The 19,352-nt window shown below is 41.9% G+C and overlaps 2 protein-coding genes across 2 annotated transcripts; both read right to left on the bottom strand.

The window, feature by feature from the left end:
- Positions 1 to 4,000: 4,000 nt before the first annotated feature.
- Positions 4,001 to 5,155, bottom strand: LOC116220955 (GTPase IMAP family member 9-like; the record flags this gene model as incomplete). The annotated part of the gene is made up of 2 exons (XM_031569875.2): positions 5,100 to 5,155; positions 4,001 to 4,650 (listed from the first exon to the last, which is right to left on the bottom strand). Coding segments are annotated over exons 1-2 (690 nt in total), but the record flags the coding sequence as incomplete, so codon positions are not given.
- A 14-nt stretch (positions 5,156 to 5,169) lies between these two features.
- LOC116220956 (GTPase IMAP family member 9-like) lies at positions 5,170 to 6,276 on the bottom strand (the record flags this gene model as incomplete). Its single annotated transcript, XM_031569876.2, has 2 exons — positions 6,228 to 6,276; positions 5,170 to 5,801 (listed from the first exon to the last, which is right to left on the bottom strand). A coding segment is annotated over exon 2 (609 nt), but the record flags the coding sequence as incomplete, so codon positions are not given.
- Between the last annotated feature and the right edge of the window lie 13,076 nt (positions 6,277 to 19,352).

Consider the following 19,352-nt stretch of genomic DNA (forward strand, 5'->3'; position numbering starts at 1 on the left):
GACAAAGGTTCGTTCCCTAACCAACCAACAAAAAGATGAGCTACTGGACACAGTGATGTCCAGACTACCAGGCCTGATGTTTGACATCTTGACCTTAGAGGTTCCCCAAAGATCTGATGTCCTGGATGGGGGACCTTTACATTGGTGCACCTGCAGTAATTGCAGGGAGTTGACAACAGACCAAGAAAGGCTCTGCTGCCGCCAGGCCCCTGAAAACTGCGTCAGCAGCATGGCACATATGCAGTTTTATGTTCTTGACCCGGGCGTTTTACGGCTGGCACGGGCTGCATGGAACGATGTGTTTGCTGTTGATGACGAACAGGAACCAGGGGTGGAGCAGCGACAGTACAGACATGCGGCATACCGCCAATTTGTACTGTGGCAGCATGGCCGCTTGGGTGAAGGCAATAGGGTTATTATTCCAAGCTGCTGCGTTTGGAAGATAAGAACTGCATTTCCTGACCCCTTGGGTCAATATGTTGGCTTCAGGGTGCGCCGTTTGGTGTAAATATGTAAATAGTTTTGTTATTTATGTTCAATGTCAAAAAACATGTACAGTTTGATGTTCATTGTTTTTTATTTACATATAAATGAAAATATTTCTTTTTATGACTCTTGAATTATTTGCAAATTATTTACATACACAGCTATGAAAGAATGGAATAGTTTAGAATTCACTTTGGGCACCACCCTCTCCCCGTGAAACCTGAGCCGCGACAAGGTCAGATGTGGATGAGGCTGCGTTGCGGCAAGCAAACCCAAGCGCCTGGGATCATCAGGCCTTAGACCCTGTATTCTGGGAAGGCCCATTCCACTTCCCAGGCTCTTAGCAAGGATGGCCTTCTGCAGGTCTGGAATGTAATGGTAGCCTTTGCGCTCCTTCAACACATATACACTCCAGCGCTTGGACTTCTTGTTGAAGTACCGTCTGTACCTAGTAAAGTAATTGCACAATTCCACAACTGTTTAGGTAAGAACTAATTAATTATTTTTGGTAGTACACTACTGTTATAGCAAAGCTTACATTCGTTGTCCATCCTTGCCACGTGCAGGAATGCGGTGGTTGTGATAGTTGTAATCGATTGCTGCAAGCAATGTCTGGGTTTTGTAAACGGGGCTGTAGGCAAACCGCTTTCCTGCATACATGAGTATGTGGTTTTGGAAATTCTCCAAATCTGAAGTTGTCCTGAAAAACACATACATAACCCGAAAGGCCCAGTCAGTGACACACTTCTCACCACTAGATGCTACTCCAGGAAAAGTATCAGATTAGGCTTCATTTCAATTCTAATGTGCTTAGCAGTCAGGCCTAAGCAGCTGATTTTGCACACAAAACAAACATGGAAAATCAGCCAGAGTTATACAATTATTGTATTTGTAATGGTTCTACAAGACAGACAAAAAAGTTCAGAAATATGATCATAAGTGCTTGTGTGTATGTGCAAATGTATGACAAATACTAGCATTTGCATAACTATAGGGGCATACCTGAAACTTTTTGTTGTTCTGGAGTTTCTTGTATGTCCTCACCTGGAGGATTGGGTGTTGCCACATCAAGCACGGCTTCATCCATGCTTATCTCTAGGAGTTGGTTGATGTTGGCAGTCATAGCTGGGGCACTGCAAAGCAGCAAGATATGTACATAGAATCAATTTGAAGATCAAAAAGGAACAACTGCATCATGTTCTCCTAAAACGTTGTCTTCTCCTGAAAGACCAAAATATCTGTGATTGTAACCACCCTTCAATATAGCAGTAGTTCAACCTGAAATGCAACTAGAAACTGAAACATACCGTAGATGAAGAAAAGGACTATAGTCTTCATCAGAGCTGTCCCGATCTTCTTCCAAGCCCTTCTGATTAGGATCCTCCCAGCAATCATCCATGTCAATACTGTAAATAAAAATAATTTACAAAATACACACACACACACACACAACACCATAAACTTGAAGCACAAAAGAACACGAACTAAGATGGTTTCATGTGCAAGACTTACATGCTATTCCTCATAATTCGCCTCCTCCTCATCCAGAGAGTCATGCTGCTCCTCTTCAGCAATGCTCAAGGAGTGCATGCTGTGAATATAAAACGAATCTAAATAAATATATTCATCAACAAAACAATGCATTACGGTCGCAATTGTAAGATGAACTCACCTAGATTCTAGCACACCAACCGCTTCGGTTTCTTTTGCCCAACGGTTGAACACCTTGCATAGCAATTTATTTGTCCCTGATTCAAAAGATAAATAAGTCAGTCACAACTTACAATGTCCTGCATGGCTGGTTTAGAAACGCAGTTCTAAGATACATACCCATCTCGGTCGGACTCTTCTGAAAATACTAGATACAGCCGGTGGTGGTGGTTGTGCATGTCCCTTGCTGGGAGTAGACGTTACCTGCCGCTTTTGATAGAAAGAACCAATTCAGTATGTTTGCCGCTACATCTTTATATATGTTTTCACAAATCACGGCATTCAAGTCAGGTAACACACAAGTAGCATACTAAGCTAACGAAACATGAACCACAGACCAACTGGCTGTAAGGAAATGCTAACAGACAAAGTCAACTATCGCTAAATTCCTTGGAAATATCTGGAATATCCTGAGACTAGTGAAGCTTGGGTGGCAAGTTAGCCAGATAGCGATCACAATAACATTACAAGGAAGTGTATACGACGTTATTACTAGCTACTCGATTATTACTAGCATCAATGTCCAAGCCTGTTATAACAAGATGTCTGATATTGCTAACGAGATGTCTTGATAGCGGCTAAGCTAGGGTAACCAGACGTCCTCTTTTACCCGGACACGTCCTATTTTACCCGGACAAAAAAAGAGGACGTAAACCTAGCATCAATGTCCAAGGGTGTTATAATAGGGTGACCAGATTTGAGTTTGTAAAAAAGAGGACACTTCGTCGCGGGGGAGGATGCAGGGTAGGCTAGTGTATAGCATGCTGGACCCCGCACCCTCCCCCGTGACGAAGTGTCCTCTTTTTCACAAACTCAAATCTGGTCACCCTAAAGCCTAGCAAAACCTATTGAAATGTGCTTTACTCGAGTATGACAAACTAGCGAGTCAACAACTTTGATAACACAGTCAAACATCAAGCAAGAGACAGTACAAACTACTTACCAATCCAGCAGAAAGATGGCTAGCTGTGAATCGAACTTGTATCCAAATGTGTCTTTCAGCTCTTGCCAACGAGTAAAAGCTGTTCCGATTGTGACCGTAGTCCGATCTCTTGCTCTGTCGGCCTCTCTTTTTCTCTTCTTTGCTTTATTAGACATCGTCTTCTTCTGTTTCTTTGGTGCGTTCTCCATGATGAATACTGATGAGACTTCGTATGCTTCGCCATTATAGCTGCGAGCGTGGACTGGCACTATATGACATTGCGTAATCACTGCCAGAAAGCAGGTCGAAGTACATCCGCCCCGGATCGGGCGGCCCCAGAATCCTACATAGCGCAGTTATTTCCCCACAGACCCCCGATGGCAATGGCGGAGGCGCAAATCGGCATATTAAAAGTCATTGTAGCGGCAAAACATTTTTCAAGCTGTTATTCTAAGGTACAATTGTTGCATAATGTTACTTTAAAAGTGGTTGCACAACAAATGTTATGGCACTTTCGTTCATATGGCAGAACATTTCAAATAAAAGTGCGCTATACACTACTTTTGAATTAATTATTGGATTTTGCGCAGACAAATGCGATTAATCGTGATTAATCAGGGAAATCATGCAATTAATCGCAATTAAAAATTGTAATCGTTGCCCAGCCCTAGTATGATTACATGTGTGTGTGTGTGTGTGAGGGGGTGCGTGCATGCATGTATTTGTGTTTAAATACAGAGATAGATAGATAGATAGAGAGAGAGAATTAATTAAGTAAATAAGAGCAGTGTTATGTACATTTGTAGGTCCAACATCTGAACATTTCTCACCTGATGATCTGAGAGTCTCTCTGTGCTTCTGCACCTTCATCTTCCTCTCCTCTGCTCTTCTCTCATCTTCCTTCTTCCTCATCATCAGTTCTTTCATAATCTTTGCATCAAAGTCAAAGTGATGGCCTCTGTTTCCTGCCACCATCTCTTCTATCTTCTCCAGCAGCTCTGTCACCTGGCCACCATCGCTCTTGCGATTCTCTACAACATGATACCTGTTCCCACATTTCTCTACAACCCACTGCACAGCTTTTCCTTCTCTCTCAATGTGATGCTCAATGGTTGTGTTTCCCAGACAGTCTCCACAGATGAACAGCACTATAGTGTGACTCCAGACTCTCTCACCCAGAAGCTCCAGGTGTTCCTGCACTGCTCTTCTTTGTGTCTCTGTGAATGGCTCAGTCGCATTAATGACCAGCAGTACAGCATGGGGTCCTGGAGGACACAGAGACACACTGAGGACAATCTCTTGTTTATCACGCTCAGGAGTGTTCACTACAGACAAACTGCGAACCCATCCGGGTGCCTCCACTACAGTGACGTGTCTCCCTGCTGTTTCTCCCTCTCTCTTCACACACTCAGCTGTTCTTTCTGAGGTATCAAACTCCTTTCTTCCCAGGATGGTGTTTCCTGATGAACTCTTCCCCTCCCATCTGCTTCCCAGCAGTACAATCCTCATGTCTGAGATATGTGGAGCACCACCTGGAAACAGACATCATGACACTGCTAAAGACACTGAACATCATATTAATGCACCTGCCTATGGTTTTACTGTAACAGAATAATCTTCCACATTGTCAAATGAACTATGATCTTGTGTGTTTTCATGCATGTAGATGTGTTTCAAGGTTGTTTGCTTTGTGTTTCATGACAATGAGGGAGATCTGGTAACAGTTGCCTTATGTGTATAAAAGAATATTACGAACATGAATGTGTATGATTACATGTGTGTGTGTGTGTGTGTGTGTGTGTGTGTGTGGGAGGGGGGGGGTGGTATGTGTGTGCTTGTATGCATGTATTTGTGTTTAAATAGAGACAGACAGACCGAGAGATAGAGAGAGAATGACAGAGGGAGAGAGAGTGAATGAATGGAGTACATAAGAGCTGTCGTATGTACATTTCTTGGTTCGACAGCTGAACATTTCTCTCACCTGATGATCTGAGAGTCTCTCTGTGCTTCTGCAACTTCATCTTCCTCTCCTCTGCTCTTCTCTCATCTTCCTTCTTCCTCATCATCACTTCTTTCATGAACTTTTCATCAAAGTCAAAGTGATGGCCTCTGTTTCCTGCCACCATCTCTTCTATCTTCTCCAGCAGCTCTGTCACCTGGCCACCATCGCTCTTGTCATTCTCTACAACATGATACCTGTTCCCACATTTCTCTACAACCCATTGCAGAGCTTTTCCTTCTCTCTCGATGTGCTGCTCAATGGTTGTGTTTCCCAGCCAGTCCCCCCAGGTGAACAGCACTATAGTGTGACTCCAGACTCTCTCACCCAGAAGCTCCAGGTGTTCCTGCACTGCTCTTCTGTATGTCTCTGTGAATGACTGCACCGCTCTTATGACCAGCAGTACAGCATGGGGTCCTGGAGGACACAGAGACACACTGAGGACAATCTCTTGTTTATCACATTCAGGAGTGTGCACTGCAGAACGAGTGCCAGTCCATCCGGGTGCCTCCACTACAGTGATGTGTCTCCCTGCTGTTTCTTCCTCTCTCTTCACACACTCAGCTGTTCTTCCTGAGGTATCAAACTCCTCTCTTCCCAGGATTGTGTTTCCTGATGAACTCTTCCCCTTCCTTCTGCTTCCCAGCAGTACAATCCTCATGTCTGAGATATGTGGAGCACCACCTGGAAACAGACATCATGACACTGCTAAAGACACTGAACATCATATTAATGCACCTGCCTATGGTTTTACTGTAACAGGATAATCATCCACATTGTCAAATGAACTATGATCTTGTGTGTTGTCATGCATGTAGATGTGTTTAAGGGTTGTGTTTGCTTTGTGTTTCGTGACAATGAGGGAGATCTGGTAGCAGTTGCCTTATGTGTATAAAAGAATATTACAAACATGAATGTGTATATGATTGTGTGTGTGCGCTTATATGCATGTATTTGTGTTAAAATAAAGAGAGACAGATAAATAGATAGAGAGATAGATCGATAGAGAGCGAGAGAGTGAATGACAGAGGGCGAGACCGAGAGAGAGAATTAAGTAAATAAGAGCTGTGGTATGTACATTTGTAGGTCCAACATCTGAACATTTCTCACCTGATGATCTGAGAGTCTCTCTGTGCTTCTGCACCTTCCTCTTCCTCTCCTCTGCTCTTCTCTCATCTTCCTTCTTCCTCATCATCAGTTCTTTCATAATCTTTGCATCAAAGTCAAAGTGATGGCCTCTGTTTCCTGCCACCATCTCTTCTATCTTCTCCAGCAGCTCTGTCACCTGGCCACCATCGCTCTTGCGATTCTCTACAACATGATACCTGTTCCCACATTTCTCTACAACCCACTGCACAGCTTTTCCTTCTCTCTCAATGTGATGCTCAATGGTTGTGTTTCCTAGCCAGTCTCCACATGTGAACAGCACTATAGTGTGCCTCCAGACTCTCTCACCCAGAAGCTCCAGGTGTTCCTGCGCTGCTCTTCTTTGTGTCTCTGTGAATGACTCAGTCGCATTAATGACCAGCAGTACAGCATGGGGTCCTGGAGGACACAGAGACACACTGAGGACAATCTCTTGTTTATCACGCTCAGGAGTGTTCACTACAGAAAGATTGTGATGCCATCCGGGTGCCTCCACTACAGTGATGTGTCTCCCTGCTGTTTCTCCCTCTCTCTTCACACACTCAGCTGTTCTTCCTGAGGTATCAAACTCCTCTCTTCCCAGGATGGTGTTTCCTGATGAACTCTTCCCCTCCCCTCTGCTTCCCAGCAGTACAATCCTCAGGTCTGAGATATGTGGAGCACCACCTGGAAACAGACATCATGACACTGCTAAAGACACTGAACATCATGCAACATCATATTAATGCACCTGCCTATGGTTTTACTGTGACAGAATAATCATCCACATTGTCAAATTAACTATGATCTTGTGTTTGTTTACAGGCATGTAGATGTGTTTAAGGGTTGTGTTTGCTTTGTGTTTCGTGACAATGAGGGAGATCTGGTAGCAGTTGCCTTATGTGTATAAAAGAATATTACAAATATGAATATGTATATGATTGTGTGTGTGTGTCTGTCTGTGTGTGTGTGTGTGTGTGTTTTGTGTGAGTATGTGAGTGTGTGTGTGTGATAAATAAGGAGAGATGGATAGAGAGAGTGAAAGACAGGAAGAGAGTAGGACAGAGAGGATGAATGGCGATAATAATTGTGATGTGTAAATGCATGTGTATTTTCGATAGCTGAAAGGTTTGCTCACCTGATGATGATCTGAGAGTCTCTCTGTGCTTCGGCCCCTTCTTCATCTTTGGCACCTTCTTCATCTTCTGCACCTTCTTCATCTTCTGCTCTTCCCCTGTTCTTGTCCCCCAGCTCACTCAAAATCTTACAGTCAAAGTCAAAGTGATGATAAATAAAGTTACCAGGAATAAAGCAAAACAATGGTAGTGGTAATATAATAGTATTATAATATTCTAATAATATAAATATTATCTTAATATTATAATATTAGCAAAATACTTATGTCCACAACAGTTCAACCAGCCTTTGCTTTAGTGGACAGGATGCTTTTTTAAACCTTTTTGAGTCACAGAATCACCAGAAGCTCTCTTGTGTTCATCATACTTTCCTTAATGTAGCAATATAGAAGTGTACAAAATGATCCTTCTATGGCACACAATCATGATAGTAGTGCATTCTGCATTTCATGCCACAGAATTATAAATGTTGGCCTAGAACAGTGGTTCCCAACCTTTTTTGGCTTGTGACCCCACTTTGACATCACAAGATATTCAAAACACTGACAATTTTTGACAAAAAAAATATTTGTTTTCAATCAAGTAGGCCTAATAGAATTACAAACTATGTTGCAAGTGAACGTTCATTTTAGACCACATTAAGTGAGGATTTTATGGGCTGCAAATTAATTCATTCTGAACAAACAATGACAAGGCTAAGTAGGCTACAAATATGAGCTAAATATGGGCTCACCATATTTAATGGGACGGTTGAGCTTGCACATCTCGCTGCAGCCTTTCAAAGTTGGGTGGTATAGTAGACAGAGTGCATCTCATCTCTGCCGTTACATCCAGTTGCGAACGGTACTTTGATTTCATGCACACAAGAGCACTAAATCCGGCTTCACACAAATATGTGCTTCCAAAAGGAACCAACAGTTTTAAAGCACACTGTGAGATCTCTGGGTACTCTTCTCTTGCACCAAACCAGAATTCCTCCACCGCCACTCGCGAATGCAGCCCCTGTTGCGTTCTATCAAGAAAGATTTTGGTTTCCCCACATATTATTTATGTGTTGTCTCAAAATGTCTTTTGAGCTTGTTGGGTTTCATGCTCTCGATAGACAGGAATTTACTACACAGCAGACATTTAGGCTTCTCCTGGTTGTTTTCAGTTATGCTAGTAAATCCATACTGAAGGAAGGTTTCATCATATTTTCGCTGTCTTTTTGGTGTCTGTTTCTGAGTTTCACTTGAAGATGTTGGCGACTCGCGTGGGTGAAGAAATCTTTCCATTTTCTTAATTGTATTTCTCTCGCTCTGATTTTCTTGCTAGCTAGCTTACTTTGCGCGCGGTTTATGTTTGATGTTATGTTTATGTTGATATGTGTGGTCGTGTGAATCAAGATATGCCGAGTGCCCGCATTTTATTTGAATTCGATTTTTATGAGGGGTTGTTTTGAATTGTGTGTGGTGTTTTTATTTTTATAATAAAAAAAAATATTTATATGTTTTTGTATTGATCACTTACTATTTCAGGCACCACTAGCCTAGAAGGTCCATTGCATGGGCAGAATGACCTTTGTCTACACCAGTGTTTCTCAAACTTTTTCAGACCAAGGACCACTTAGCCAATAAAAAAAAACTCGCGGACCATCTAACTAAATAGTATATCCCCGGAACAACAGGCCTCCTACCCAGACCTGGCACCAGACAATTGTTAGTGGCACGTGATTTTCGCGGGTGGGCACTCCTTTTTTTTGGTAGGCTAGTTATAGATATGACAATGCGCTAGGCAAAGCATCTGGAACCCTGCCCCATGCCCGACTTGGTTAAGTTACAAACTATAGTTCGCTCACAGCCTCATACTCCCATAACACACTCAGACACGCCAATGTATCACTAAACACCAATAAACACAACGATGCGCATACCGACCACGCGACCGCAGTAATTCACTACCAACTGTAGGTTAGCTGACTGGCATTAATATAGCCATCCTAGTAGTCAACTTTTCTTAATTATGAGTTTTCATTATCCAACGTCACACAACACAGAATACAGTTATCATCTTGCTGTCTCTGCAGCGGGAGAAAAAAAACGCTGCTTGAATGCAGCTCCGCGGCGGGAGTGACCCTTCTCCTTGTCTGTGTCAGAGGCATTCTCATTTAATTTTCTTTTCATTGTCCCCGTCTTAAGCCACCGATCCATGACCTTCTTAATAGATTAGGCTACTGTTTAATAGATTAGGCTTCTACTGACTGTATTCTCTTCGTTCTGAGTTGTATGTTAGAAATAATAATTTACTTGTGGCCGTCGCGGACCACTACGGGGCACTTGCGGACCACACTTTGAGAACGACTGGTCTACACAATGAGTTCTGAAATTAGTTTTGAAAGTGAAAGGCCAGTGGCCATGAAATGATGGACTGATGCTCCCACACAACAGGAGAAGCACAGCAGTGCAGTGGCAACAGTAGGGCCAATGATTTTCCGCGATAACGGAAAACGGACGGAATTCGCGGAATGAACACTTTGAAACGGAATTGCACCTTTGAAACGGAAACATCATTTTGTTCATACAAATCGGCCAAATTCCCCTGTATTTTGGGCTGCAAGGCTATATTTCTTTCAAATAAACACAACAACGATTGCAACGATGAACAAACATTAATTAAAGAACAAAACCACTGAGAAAATGTCACGTCTGCGCTGAACTCTGCTCCGGCCACGCCCCCCTTTTCAACCGTTGACCCACAGATCTCCGCTAAAGCCACATTCAGTCACATTCACGCGCTCGTCTTCCCAATCGCATTTAAAACAAAAAATGTGTAGTCTTCTGTTCTGTTGATGGCTGGCAAACAACAATCTAAGAAGGGCACATATTATTCACTCATTTTAAGCCATCAATCTACCTCAGGGTGAACAAAATGAGCTGAAACGAAAAAAAAAACGGAATTCACCAAATGTGAAACGGAAAATGCATTTTTTTGAAACGGAAAATCATTGGCTCTACAACAGGAGTGCAAAGGTCAAAGTAAGAAGCAGTGTTACTTTAGCTAAGTTGCTTACTAAGAGAATTTACTTTAAAGCATAGCTTTACAAGCTCATTGAAGTTACTTAGAAAATATCAAATTGGCAATGTACATGTGATACAAAATTATAACAAAATATAATACAATAAAGTCACATGCAAGCTAAAAATACCACTGAATTGAGTTTGTTGCAAAATGTGCATACATGTTCACAGGTCATACATGAACCAAGCAAAGAAAATATCCCACTATTCATGAGAAAGTGCAAGGAACGTTATCTTTGGCTTTGTATACAATGTCCATCAGTCAGACACCTGCCTTCCAGAAACTAGAGCCGAGATGGGAGTATTGCACAGGCACTACACTAAGGTCAAGTGTGTGGAAGTGGCTGCCTGACGAAGGCGTTACCTGGGCATCACAGCAGTCAGGATGAAATAAAAAGGGGTTGAGTCTGGTCTAAGGGGGTTCTATTGCACTAGAGAAGTAATGGGGAAAATTTTATTTAATTTTATTTCTTTTTTTTTATGGCACAATATTATTTATAGTTTCAGTAGTTGACTATATAAAAGTAATTTAACCACTATGCAAATATGAATGTAGATGAACTACCAGCAAGTTACTGCGAAATGTAGTTAAATACAAGCTTCATTACATGTAGTTCACTACTCCCCAACACAAGTACACTCAGCTTTTTGTCGACAAAATTAAAAGCACAGCAGCCATTTTAGTGCACAACATGAATCATCCCATCAGTTTTCTGGGCAGGAAAGAATCTGATCTCTTCAATATTGTGTGGCCCCATGCTAACCCCAATGGTGTTCTATGGTTTTGTTTTTTGATCTTTAAATAATTGGAAGTGCATGATTTATTGTGTGTGTATGTGATACATTTTCTGATATTCAGTTTCTAACCTGTCTCTGTTCTCTCCCATATTGTGGGACAGTTTTCCTGCAAAAGCCAATGGCTGTGATAACATTGTTCTTCATCACCATAACCTATAATTACATATACACAAAACAACTTAGCTCTGTCCATTAACTTTCTCTTTATTCCCTCCTACACACATTTCCACTGTGGGATGCTGCTGCAGTCTTTCCACCTAATCCCACTCTGTAAAGCGCCTAGAGACCATTTCAATTGAATTGAATTGAATTGAATTGAATTAACTGATGAATGAATGCATAGCCACGGCCACTGTAGTACAGAATGCATTCAGTCTACAAATAAACAGTTTGTGACATTTTGGGGATCTTTTATTTCATTGTTCTCACTCAGTCTTGACCTCTAATTAGTTGTAAACCCTTCATATCCCTATGCTAAAATAGCCTGTTGTAGCTGTGTGGTACCAAAGCAGTGCTTGTCATTACAGTGCACATCAACATTTCAGTTGATATGATAATATGACAAATTCAACAACACACGTTTAAATGTCTGAAACTCCACCAGAAGGATGTGGGCCCGAGCCGCACTGTGCATCCACCAGCACTGTTAGAGGACCATGAGATGTACTGTACATCCCACCACTAACTGCACACCAGACTGCTGCTACATAGAGAACTCTCTTGAGCTGAGAGGGATTTGTCACACGTTTGTTTAAGCTTGTCCCCTAGTGGGTTACTTTATACAATGGCTCTGTGCCTACAGTCCTGTGTTGTTATGGTAAATAAACATTTATATAAACCATTTCCGATTCTATGTGTTGTCTGTGACCTGGGAGGATCTGGTTCCTGTGACATGAGAGTTGTTGCTTGGCACGACATTGCAGAAAACACTTAAACCACAATTGTCACTGTTCACCCCATTTATTATGATCACCATCCATGGCATGTAGTGCGGTACCCACTATGTCATGTCCCATTTCCTCCCTGTTTCCATATACAACCCTAGTTAATTCATACATACTGTTACTCGCGCGTTCTCACACATTACTCCCATCCTGCTGCTCGTATGCAGAAGCACTCCGCTGAGGAGCGGTATTTCTCTCTAGGCCACATCCCAACATGTGGGGTGGCTGCCTTGGTCCCTCACACTTCCCTAGCAACCACCTCAATTATCTTTTGGATGTTCCTTTTGCTTTTATTTATGTAAAGCACATTCAATTACCTTTGTGTATGAAATGTGCTGTATAGATAAACCTGCCTGGCCTCACTAATTTATTTAGAGATCATCTGGCACTGATGCATGCATTGAGCTCCTGACACCATACAACGGCAAAAAACAGAACACGTTTGAATATTAAAGATCTTACTCTAGAGAACAAGGAGGGATGACACACACAAACACCTCCATCATCAGAACATTAAATCACCACTGACACACACACACACACACACACCTCCATCATCAGAACATTCATCACCACTGACACACACAAACTCCATCATCAGAACATTAATCACCACTGACACACACCCCTCCATCATTATAACATTAATCACCACTGACACACACATCTCCATCATCAGAACATCATCTCTCTCACACTCCTCCATCATCAGAACATTAAATCACCACTGACACACACACCTCCATCAACAGAACATGAAGCACCACTACTATCTGCACTACTGCAATCAGAGGGACCCTGGGACAGTAATGAGCAACAATACTCAAACCAACGCCTCATTTGGTGGAGAGAGTTTACTGAAATAATGTCCTCTTAAAATTCAGACCACTGTGGCCAAGTACAATCTCTCACCTCTATGATACATATTGCTGTGTTTGGGTGCATATGTGTGTTTGTGGGTGTGGGTTTGCAACATTATGTTGTTTGTTTGCTCTCTAGTGCTCTCTAGTGGACATGAATTACTAGTGCACTACCTGCCTTTTCCCCTACTCTGGCTTGTGTGTGTCTGTGGAGGTGTGTCAGCTCTCTCTGGTTTGTGCTCCTTGCGAGTCTGTTTAAACCGTGGCCTTCATTTAGCTCTAATGAGTTGTTTCAAAAACCAGAACCAAATGGAAGAAAATCAAACATGAACACATCCAGCGTTGATGGTTATGTCATGGCTAGTCATGAACAAAGACAGCATCTGGACACTCACATTCACATTCTGATATCACCATGGGCCAAGTCGTATAGTCATATAGCATTGTTATTTAACTTCCAGTGATAGCAAAAGAAGAATCTTCTAAGATCTTCACTAGAGAAAAAGTAATCTGGCAGCCTTGTGGTAATAAGACTAGGTCTATTTAAGATCCACTGGTTGAAATGTAGAAACACAGGTCCTCGCTAAACTGGTTTTACCTGAAGTAAGGTTAAAGTTTTCTAAATGTTCAGACTCTCACAACCAAACATACATAACCATATAAACACATATATAACCATAAAGATATAAAATTAAATAAAAGTACAAATATACACATTTGTCCATGTATCATAAAATGCATACCCATACACACACTGACACTTAGACACACAGAGATAAACACACACATACATACACACACACACACACACACACACACACACACACACACGCCATAAATAAGTCAATACAGTGTATCTTCGTCCGCAAGTGATCTCACCTGTTTCTTTGTCAAGTGCAATCTCTCTCTAAAACACACAGTCCTGCTTTTTCTTTGTTTCATAGATCCGGATCATTGTCAAACGTTTGGAAGACTATCCCGCCGAACACGATGTGCCTTCAGACGGAGTCTGTTACTTCCTCTTTCTCAAACAGGTTCTGAAATACCTCGACTCTACCTGTGACCTCATCCATACACACTTGAGTGTGCTGTGTTGTCATGTGAGGAGTGTTTGTGTGTGTGTATGAATGTATGAAGAGTGAGTATCTGTGTGTGTCTGAATATATCTGAGGAAAATGAACCTACACACAATCTTACAATTGTTATATTAGTGCAATATCCACAATTTGTTACAATCATCAGAACATTAATTTAATCACCAGACACACACACACACACACCTCCATCATCAGAACATCATCATATACATATTACCTTAATATTATAATAACAGCAAAATACTTATGTCCACAACAGTTCAACCAGCCTTTGCTTTTGTGGCCAGGATACTTTCAGAAACTTTTTGAGTCACAGAACCTCCAAAGTTCTTTCCTTAATATAGCAATGTAGAAGTGCACAACATGATCATCCTATGGCACAGAATGATGATATGAAATGCAGAATGCACTACTGTCACAGAATTATAGGATAAATGTTGGTCTATTGCCTGGGCAGAATTACTTTTGTCTACAAAATTAGTTCTGAAATGAGTTTTAAAATGGAAAGGCCATGAAATGATGGACTGATGCTCCCACACAATAGGAGAGGCACAGCAGTGCAGTGGCAAGGGAAGTTCAAAGGTCACGAAGTGAGAAGCAGTGTTGGGGAAGCTACTTTAAAAGGCACAGCTTTGTAAGCTCCCAATTACTGCACCCTGGAAGAAGATGAACTACAGCAAAGCTACCCTAGCGAGAAATCTAGTTTGGTTAACTGAAGCCAATGCCAATTGCCAATGTACATATGATACAAAATTATAACAAAATATAATACTCAACAGTCACATGCCAGCTAAAAATGCCACTCAATTGAGTTTGTTGGAAAATGTGTCTACATGTTCACAGGTCATACATGAACCAGACAAATAAAATATCCCACTATCCATGAGAGGGTGCATGGAACGTCAGCTTTGGTTTTGTATACAATGTCCATCAGACACCTGCCTTCCAGAAACTAGAGACCAGGTGGGAGTATTGCGCAGGTACTACACTAAGGTCAAGTTTGTTGTGGTGGCCGCCTGACAAAGGCATTAACTAGGTATCCTATCACAGCAATTGGGATGAAAGAAAAAGGTTGTGAGTCAGGTTTAAGGACGTTCAATTACAGTAGAGAAGTAATGGGGACATTTACATTTAAATGTATTCCTTTTTCTTTTATGGCACAATATTGTTTCCAGTTTCAGTAGTTGACAACCTAAAAGTAATTTAACTACTTGAACCATTTTGCAAATATGAATGAAGCTGAACTACCAGCAGGCGACTGCTAAATGTAGTTTCATACATGTAGTTCACTATTCCCCAACACTGGAGAGAAGTACATTCAGCTTTTTGTCAACAAAATGAAAAGCACAGCAGCCATTTTAGTGGACAACATGATTCATTCAATCAGTTTTCTCTGCATGAAAGAATCTGCTCTCTTCAATGTGCCCCATGCAAACCCAAAAAGCACCAATGGTGTTTTATGGTTTTGTCTTTTGATCTTTAAATAATTGGCAGTGAATGTTTTGTTTTGTGTGATACATTTTCTGATATTCAGTTTCTAACCTGTCTCTGTTCTCTCCCATATAGTACGACATTTTACCTGCAAAAGCCAATGGCTGTGATAACATTGGGCCTCATTCTCGAACATTTTCTGAAGTTACTTACGGGCTTCGGAAAACCAACGTAAGAAAAAGACACCCGCCAAATTCATGAACGCTTGAAAATGTGTTCCAACGCAGCAGTGTTCTGAGCTGTGCTCCACCGGATGAGTTTTCTTAAGTTGAATGTGCGTTCTCGTGCTCCTGAATTTGCATACATACACGCCCCGCTAGGCTCCTTATAAGGGCACGGAACCGTAGTGACGTGTGCAGTGAATTAGAGAGAGTTAAGTGTTTTAGGTACCTGGGGCTGTGGTTTGATCAAAAGCTTCTCTGGTCAGATCATATTGATAAAGTAGTGGGAAAGTGTAAAAAGGTACTTAATGTGATGAGGTGTTTGAGGGGTGTTGATTGGGGGGGGAAATAGGACTGCATTAAGAGCAATTTACACAGGATTAATTAGGTCTGTGATTGACTATGGGTGTTTTATTTATGGGTCTGCTGCAGAGAGCCATTTGATGAAAATTGATGTAGTCCAGTATAAAGCCCTGTGAGTGTGTTGTGGAGTGTTCAAGACCACTCCTGTGGCAGCAATACAGGTAGAAATGGGTGAAATGCCACTAAGATTGAGAAGGGAACAGTTGGCGTTGGTGTACTGGACTAATCTTAAGGGGCACAATAGTGATCACCCATGTCAAAAAGTTTTAATGCCTTGTCAGGAGAAGGAAAAGAAGCAGAGTTCAAGTTTTGGGTGGACAATAGAGCAAAATGCGCAGGGAATGGAAGTTTCTGAGTTGAGCGTAAGTTCGACTGTGACGTATTCCAGGGTTCCTCCATGGATGCTTGAGGAGGTGCTAGTAGATTGCTCGCTATTAGACCGTAGGGAGAATGGGGATTGTGTGGATGAAAGCACGGTTGAAATGCACTGTAGGGTGCAGTATCCTGATAGCATCCAGGTGTATACAGATGCATCTAAAATAGGCAGTAAAGTGGGGGTGGCCTTTGTGGTCCCAAAGCTAAATGTAAAAGTGATGAAAAGGATGACTGATGACTTGGCTGTGTTTACAGCTGAATTAGCAGCAATACGACTAGCTTTAAAGTGGGTGGAAGAGTATAGGCCCAAGTGTGTGACAATATGGTCAGACTCCAGTTCAGCTCTAGTCTCGTTAAAAAATATGCATTCTATATCAAGACCAGATATTGTGTATGAGGTGTTGCAATTAGCAAATCAAATGCAGAAGTCAGGAATCAAAATTGCCTTTGGGTGGGTTCCAGCACACATGGGAGTAGAAGGAAATGAACTGGCTGATAGGTATGCAAAACAGGCAGTATTGAAACAAGAAGTAGAGATCAATGAACATTACAGTAAAGCAGAAGTAAGAAGCATCATTAAGATCAAGGTTGGAGATATATGGCAATACATGTGGGACCATGAAAGCACAGGAAGGAATTTGTACAAAATTCAAAGAAGAGTTGGGGGTAGCAGGAGTACTGTAAGGAATAATCAGGAGGAAATGATGATTTGGACATGTGGGACTCAATAACACCCTAGTAAGAATTAATAAACATGCTGATGGACTCTGTGATTGCGGATGTAGTCAAGAGACCATAGAGCATGCAGTAGAGCAGTGTCCAAAGTATCAGCGGCAGAGAAATATACTTTGTAGTCTCCTGAAACAGGAAAAAGTTGTAATGAATTTAGCAAACATACTTCAAAGAAACTGAAGATATTTGTTTTAAGTTTATTTTTCATTTTCTGAAAAAAAAAACAGGTTTATTTTATAGGATTTAGTTAGGGTGTTCAGATCCACACTCCAGTTCAGAAGGTGGCGGTAATGCACACTAAAAGTTGCTTGCCAACCGCCATAAAACAAAAAGAAGAAGAAGAAGAAGAAGAAGAAGAAGTGACGTGTGCAGTCGGAATCTACTGAGTCTAAGCAACTCGTAAGCGACTCATGTCAAAGCGGAAAGCGAGCACAAGTAAACGCAGATCTAACTTAACCGGTGCAGAGGTGGAGGTACTGTTGCAGGATGTATATGTGTCCATTCTATTCCACTATGGCTATTTTAACGCGATTGAGTTTAGTGCTTATTTATTCACTTACATTTCACTCTGTGATGACGAGGCTATTAACCCACTCCGTCGGCTCAGACACAGGTTCTATGACTTCTTTGTCAACGAGCTCTTGCAGTGTAGTTTTCAATCTGTCCATGACAGCGATGGGAATTTTCCTGCAGCCGTGTACTACAGGGGTCACATTGGGGTCCTGTCCTAGACCACTGAAGACAGATGGATAGGCTTCCACCAACTCCTCTTTCGTGGCTGGTGCCTTCACTCTGATCATGTCCACTCTTTTTACCAGCTGTAGTTTCTCGCACGCCTCTCTGCCAAGTATTGGAGTGGAGGAGTGCTTTGTCACAAAGAACTGCAGACCTGACTTGCTCTTGGTGGTTTCACATATAAAACTCACTGTGCCTTCTGGTGCTAGGCATGCTCCTCCATATGCAACGAGAACTATTGGGGTGGGCTTCAGCTGATTAGGGCCTGGGATCTTTTGGAAAATGTTCATAGGCAGTACATTTGCATCCGCCCCAATGTCCAGTTTAAACTTAACAGCAATGTCTCTGATATTGGCTGTGGTGTACCATGCTCTGTCAGCTTGTTGAGCTGTGTGGCCTAATTCAGCACAGGACACAGTGCCTATGAAAAGAGACTCGACTTCTCTTTCCAACTGATTGACCCTTTTCACAGTCTAGCCTGTCTTGTGATGAAGTGCACACTTTGGCGAAGTGATTTTGCTTGCTGCATTTGTGGCATACAGCTCCAAAAGCTGGACACTTGGCTTGTGTGTCCCACCACATTTTCCACATGCATTTGCATTAAATGTTTGTGCTCTATCTGGTGGCCTTTGCTTTCTCTTTTTGCTAACTTTATATTTCTCTGAGTCAACTGCCACCTTGCTTAGTGCCTGCACTGATGCTTCTGTTTGCGTTGTTCCCATGAACAGCATTTGAGACTTAGCAGCTTCTGCAGCTCTGCAAATATCAACAGCTTTATCTAGTCAAGCCTTTCTCTTAGTAGTCTCTCTTTCATGCGAGCATTTGGCACACTAAACACAAGTTTGTCTCTTATCATATCTTCTTCACCCACACCAAACTCACAGTTCTTGCATTTCTGACGAAGTTCATTCACAAACTTGTCGACAGCGAGTCCTTCAGGCATGGAATGAGACCAAAACTGGTGGCGTTCAAAGACAATATTTTTGTTAGGTGTGCAGTACGACCTGAATGTGTCCATAATCTCGTCCAGTGTCGGTTCATCATCGCCGGCTGTTTCAACGTTGAGGGTGTTGTACACCTCAAGTGCATCCTCTCCGACGGTGTGCAACATGATAGCAGTTTTCACCGGTTCATCCTTCTTGTCCGCACCTGTAGCCGTCATAAAGAGCTTAAAACACTGTAGATAGGGCTGAACGATTTGGAACTCTATACTGTAGCGTTCTCACAAAACCAGGCATATCCTTGGCTTCCAAATGATGTAATTATACCTTTTCTCTGCCGTGGATGGTTCAAGTGATGCCTTTTTCTTCATTGTGTTTCTAGAAGTTAATATAATCAGATGTACTTTTTATGCAATAATTT

Source organism: Clupea harengus, chromosome 7 (assembly GCF_900700415.2).
Source record: "Clupea harengus chromosome 7, Ch_v2.0.2, whole genome shotgun sequence".
Taxonomy (NCBI): domain Eukaryota; kingdom Metazoa; phylum Chordata; class Actinopteri; order Clupeiformes; family Clupeidae; genus Clupea; species Clupea harengus.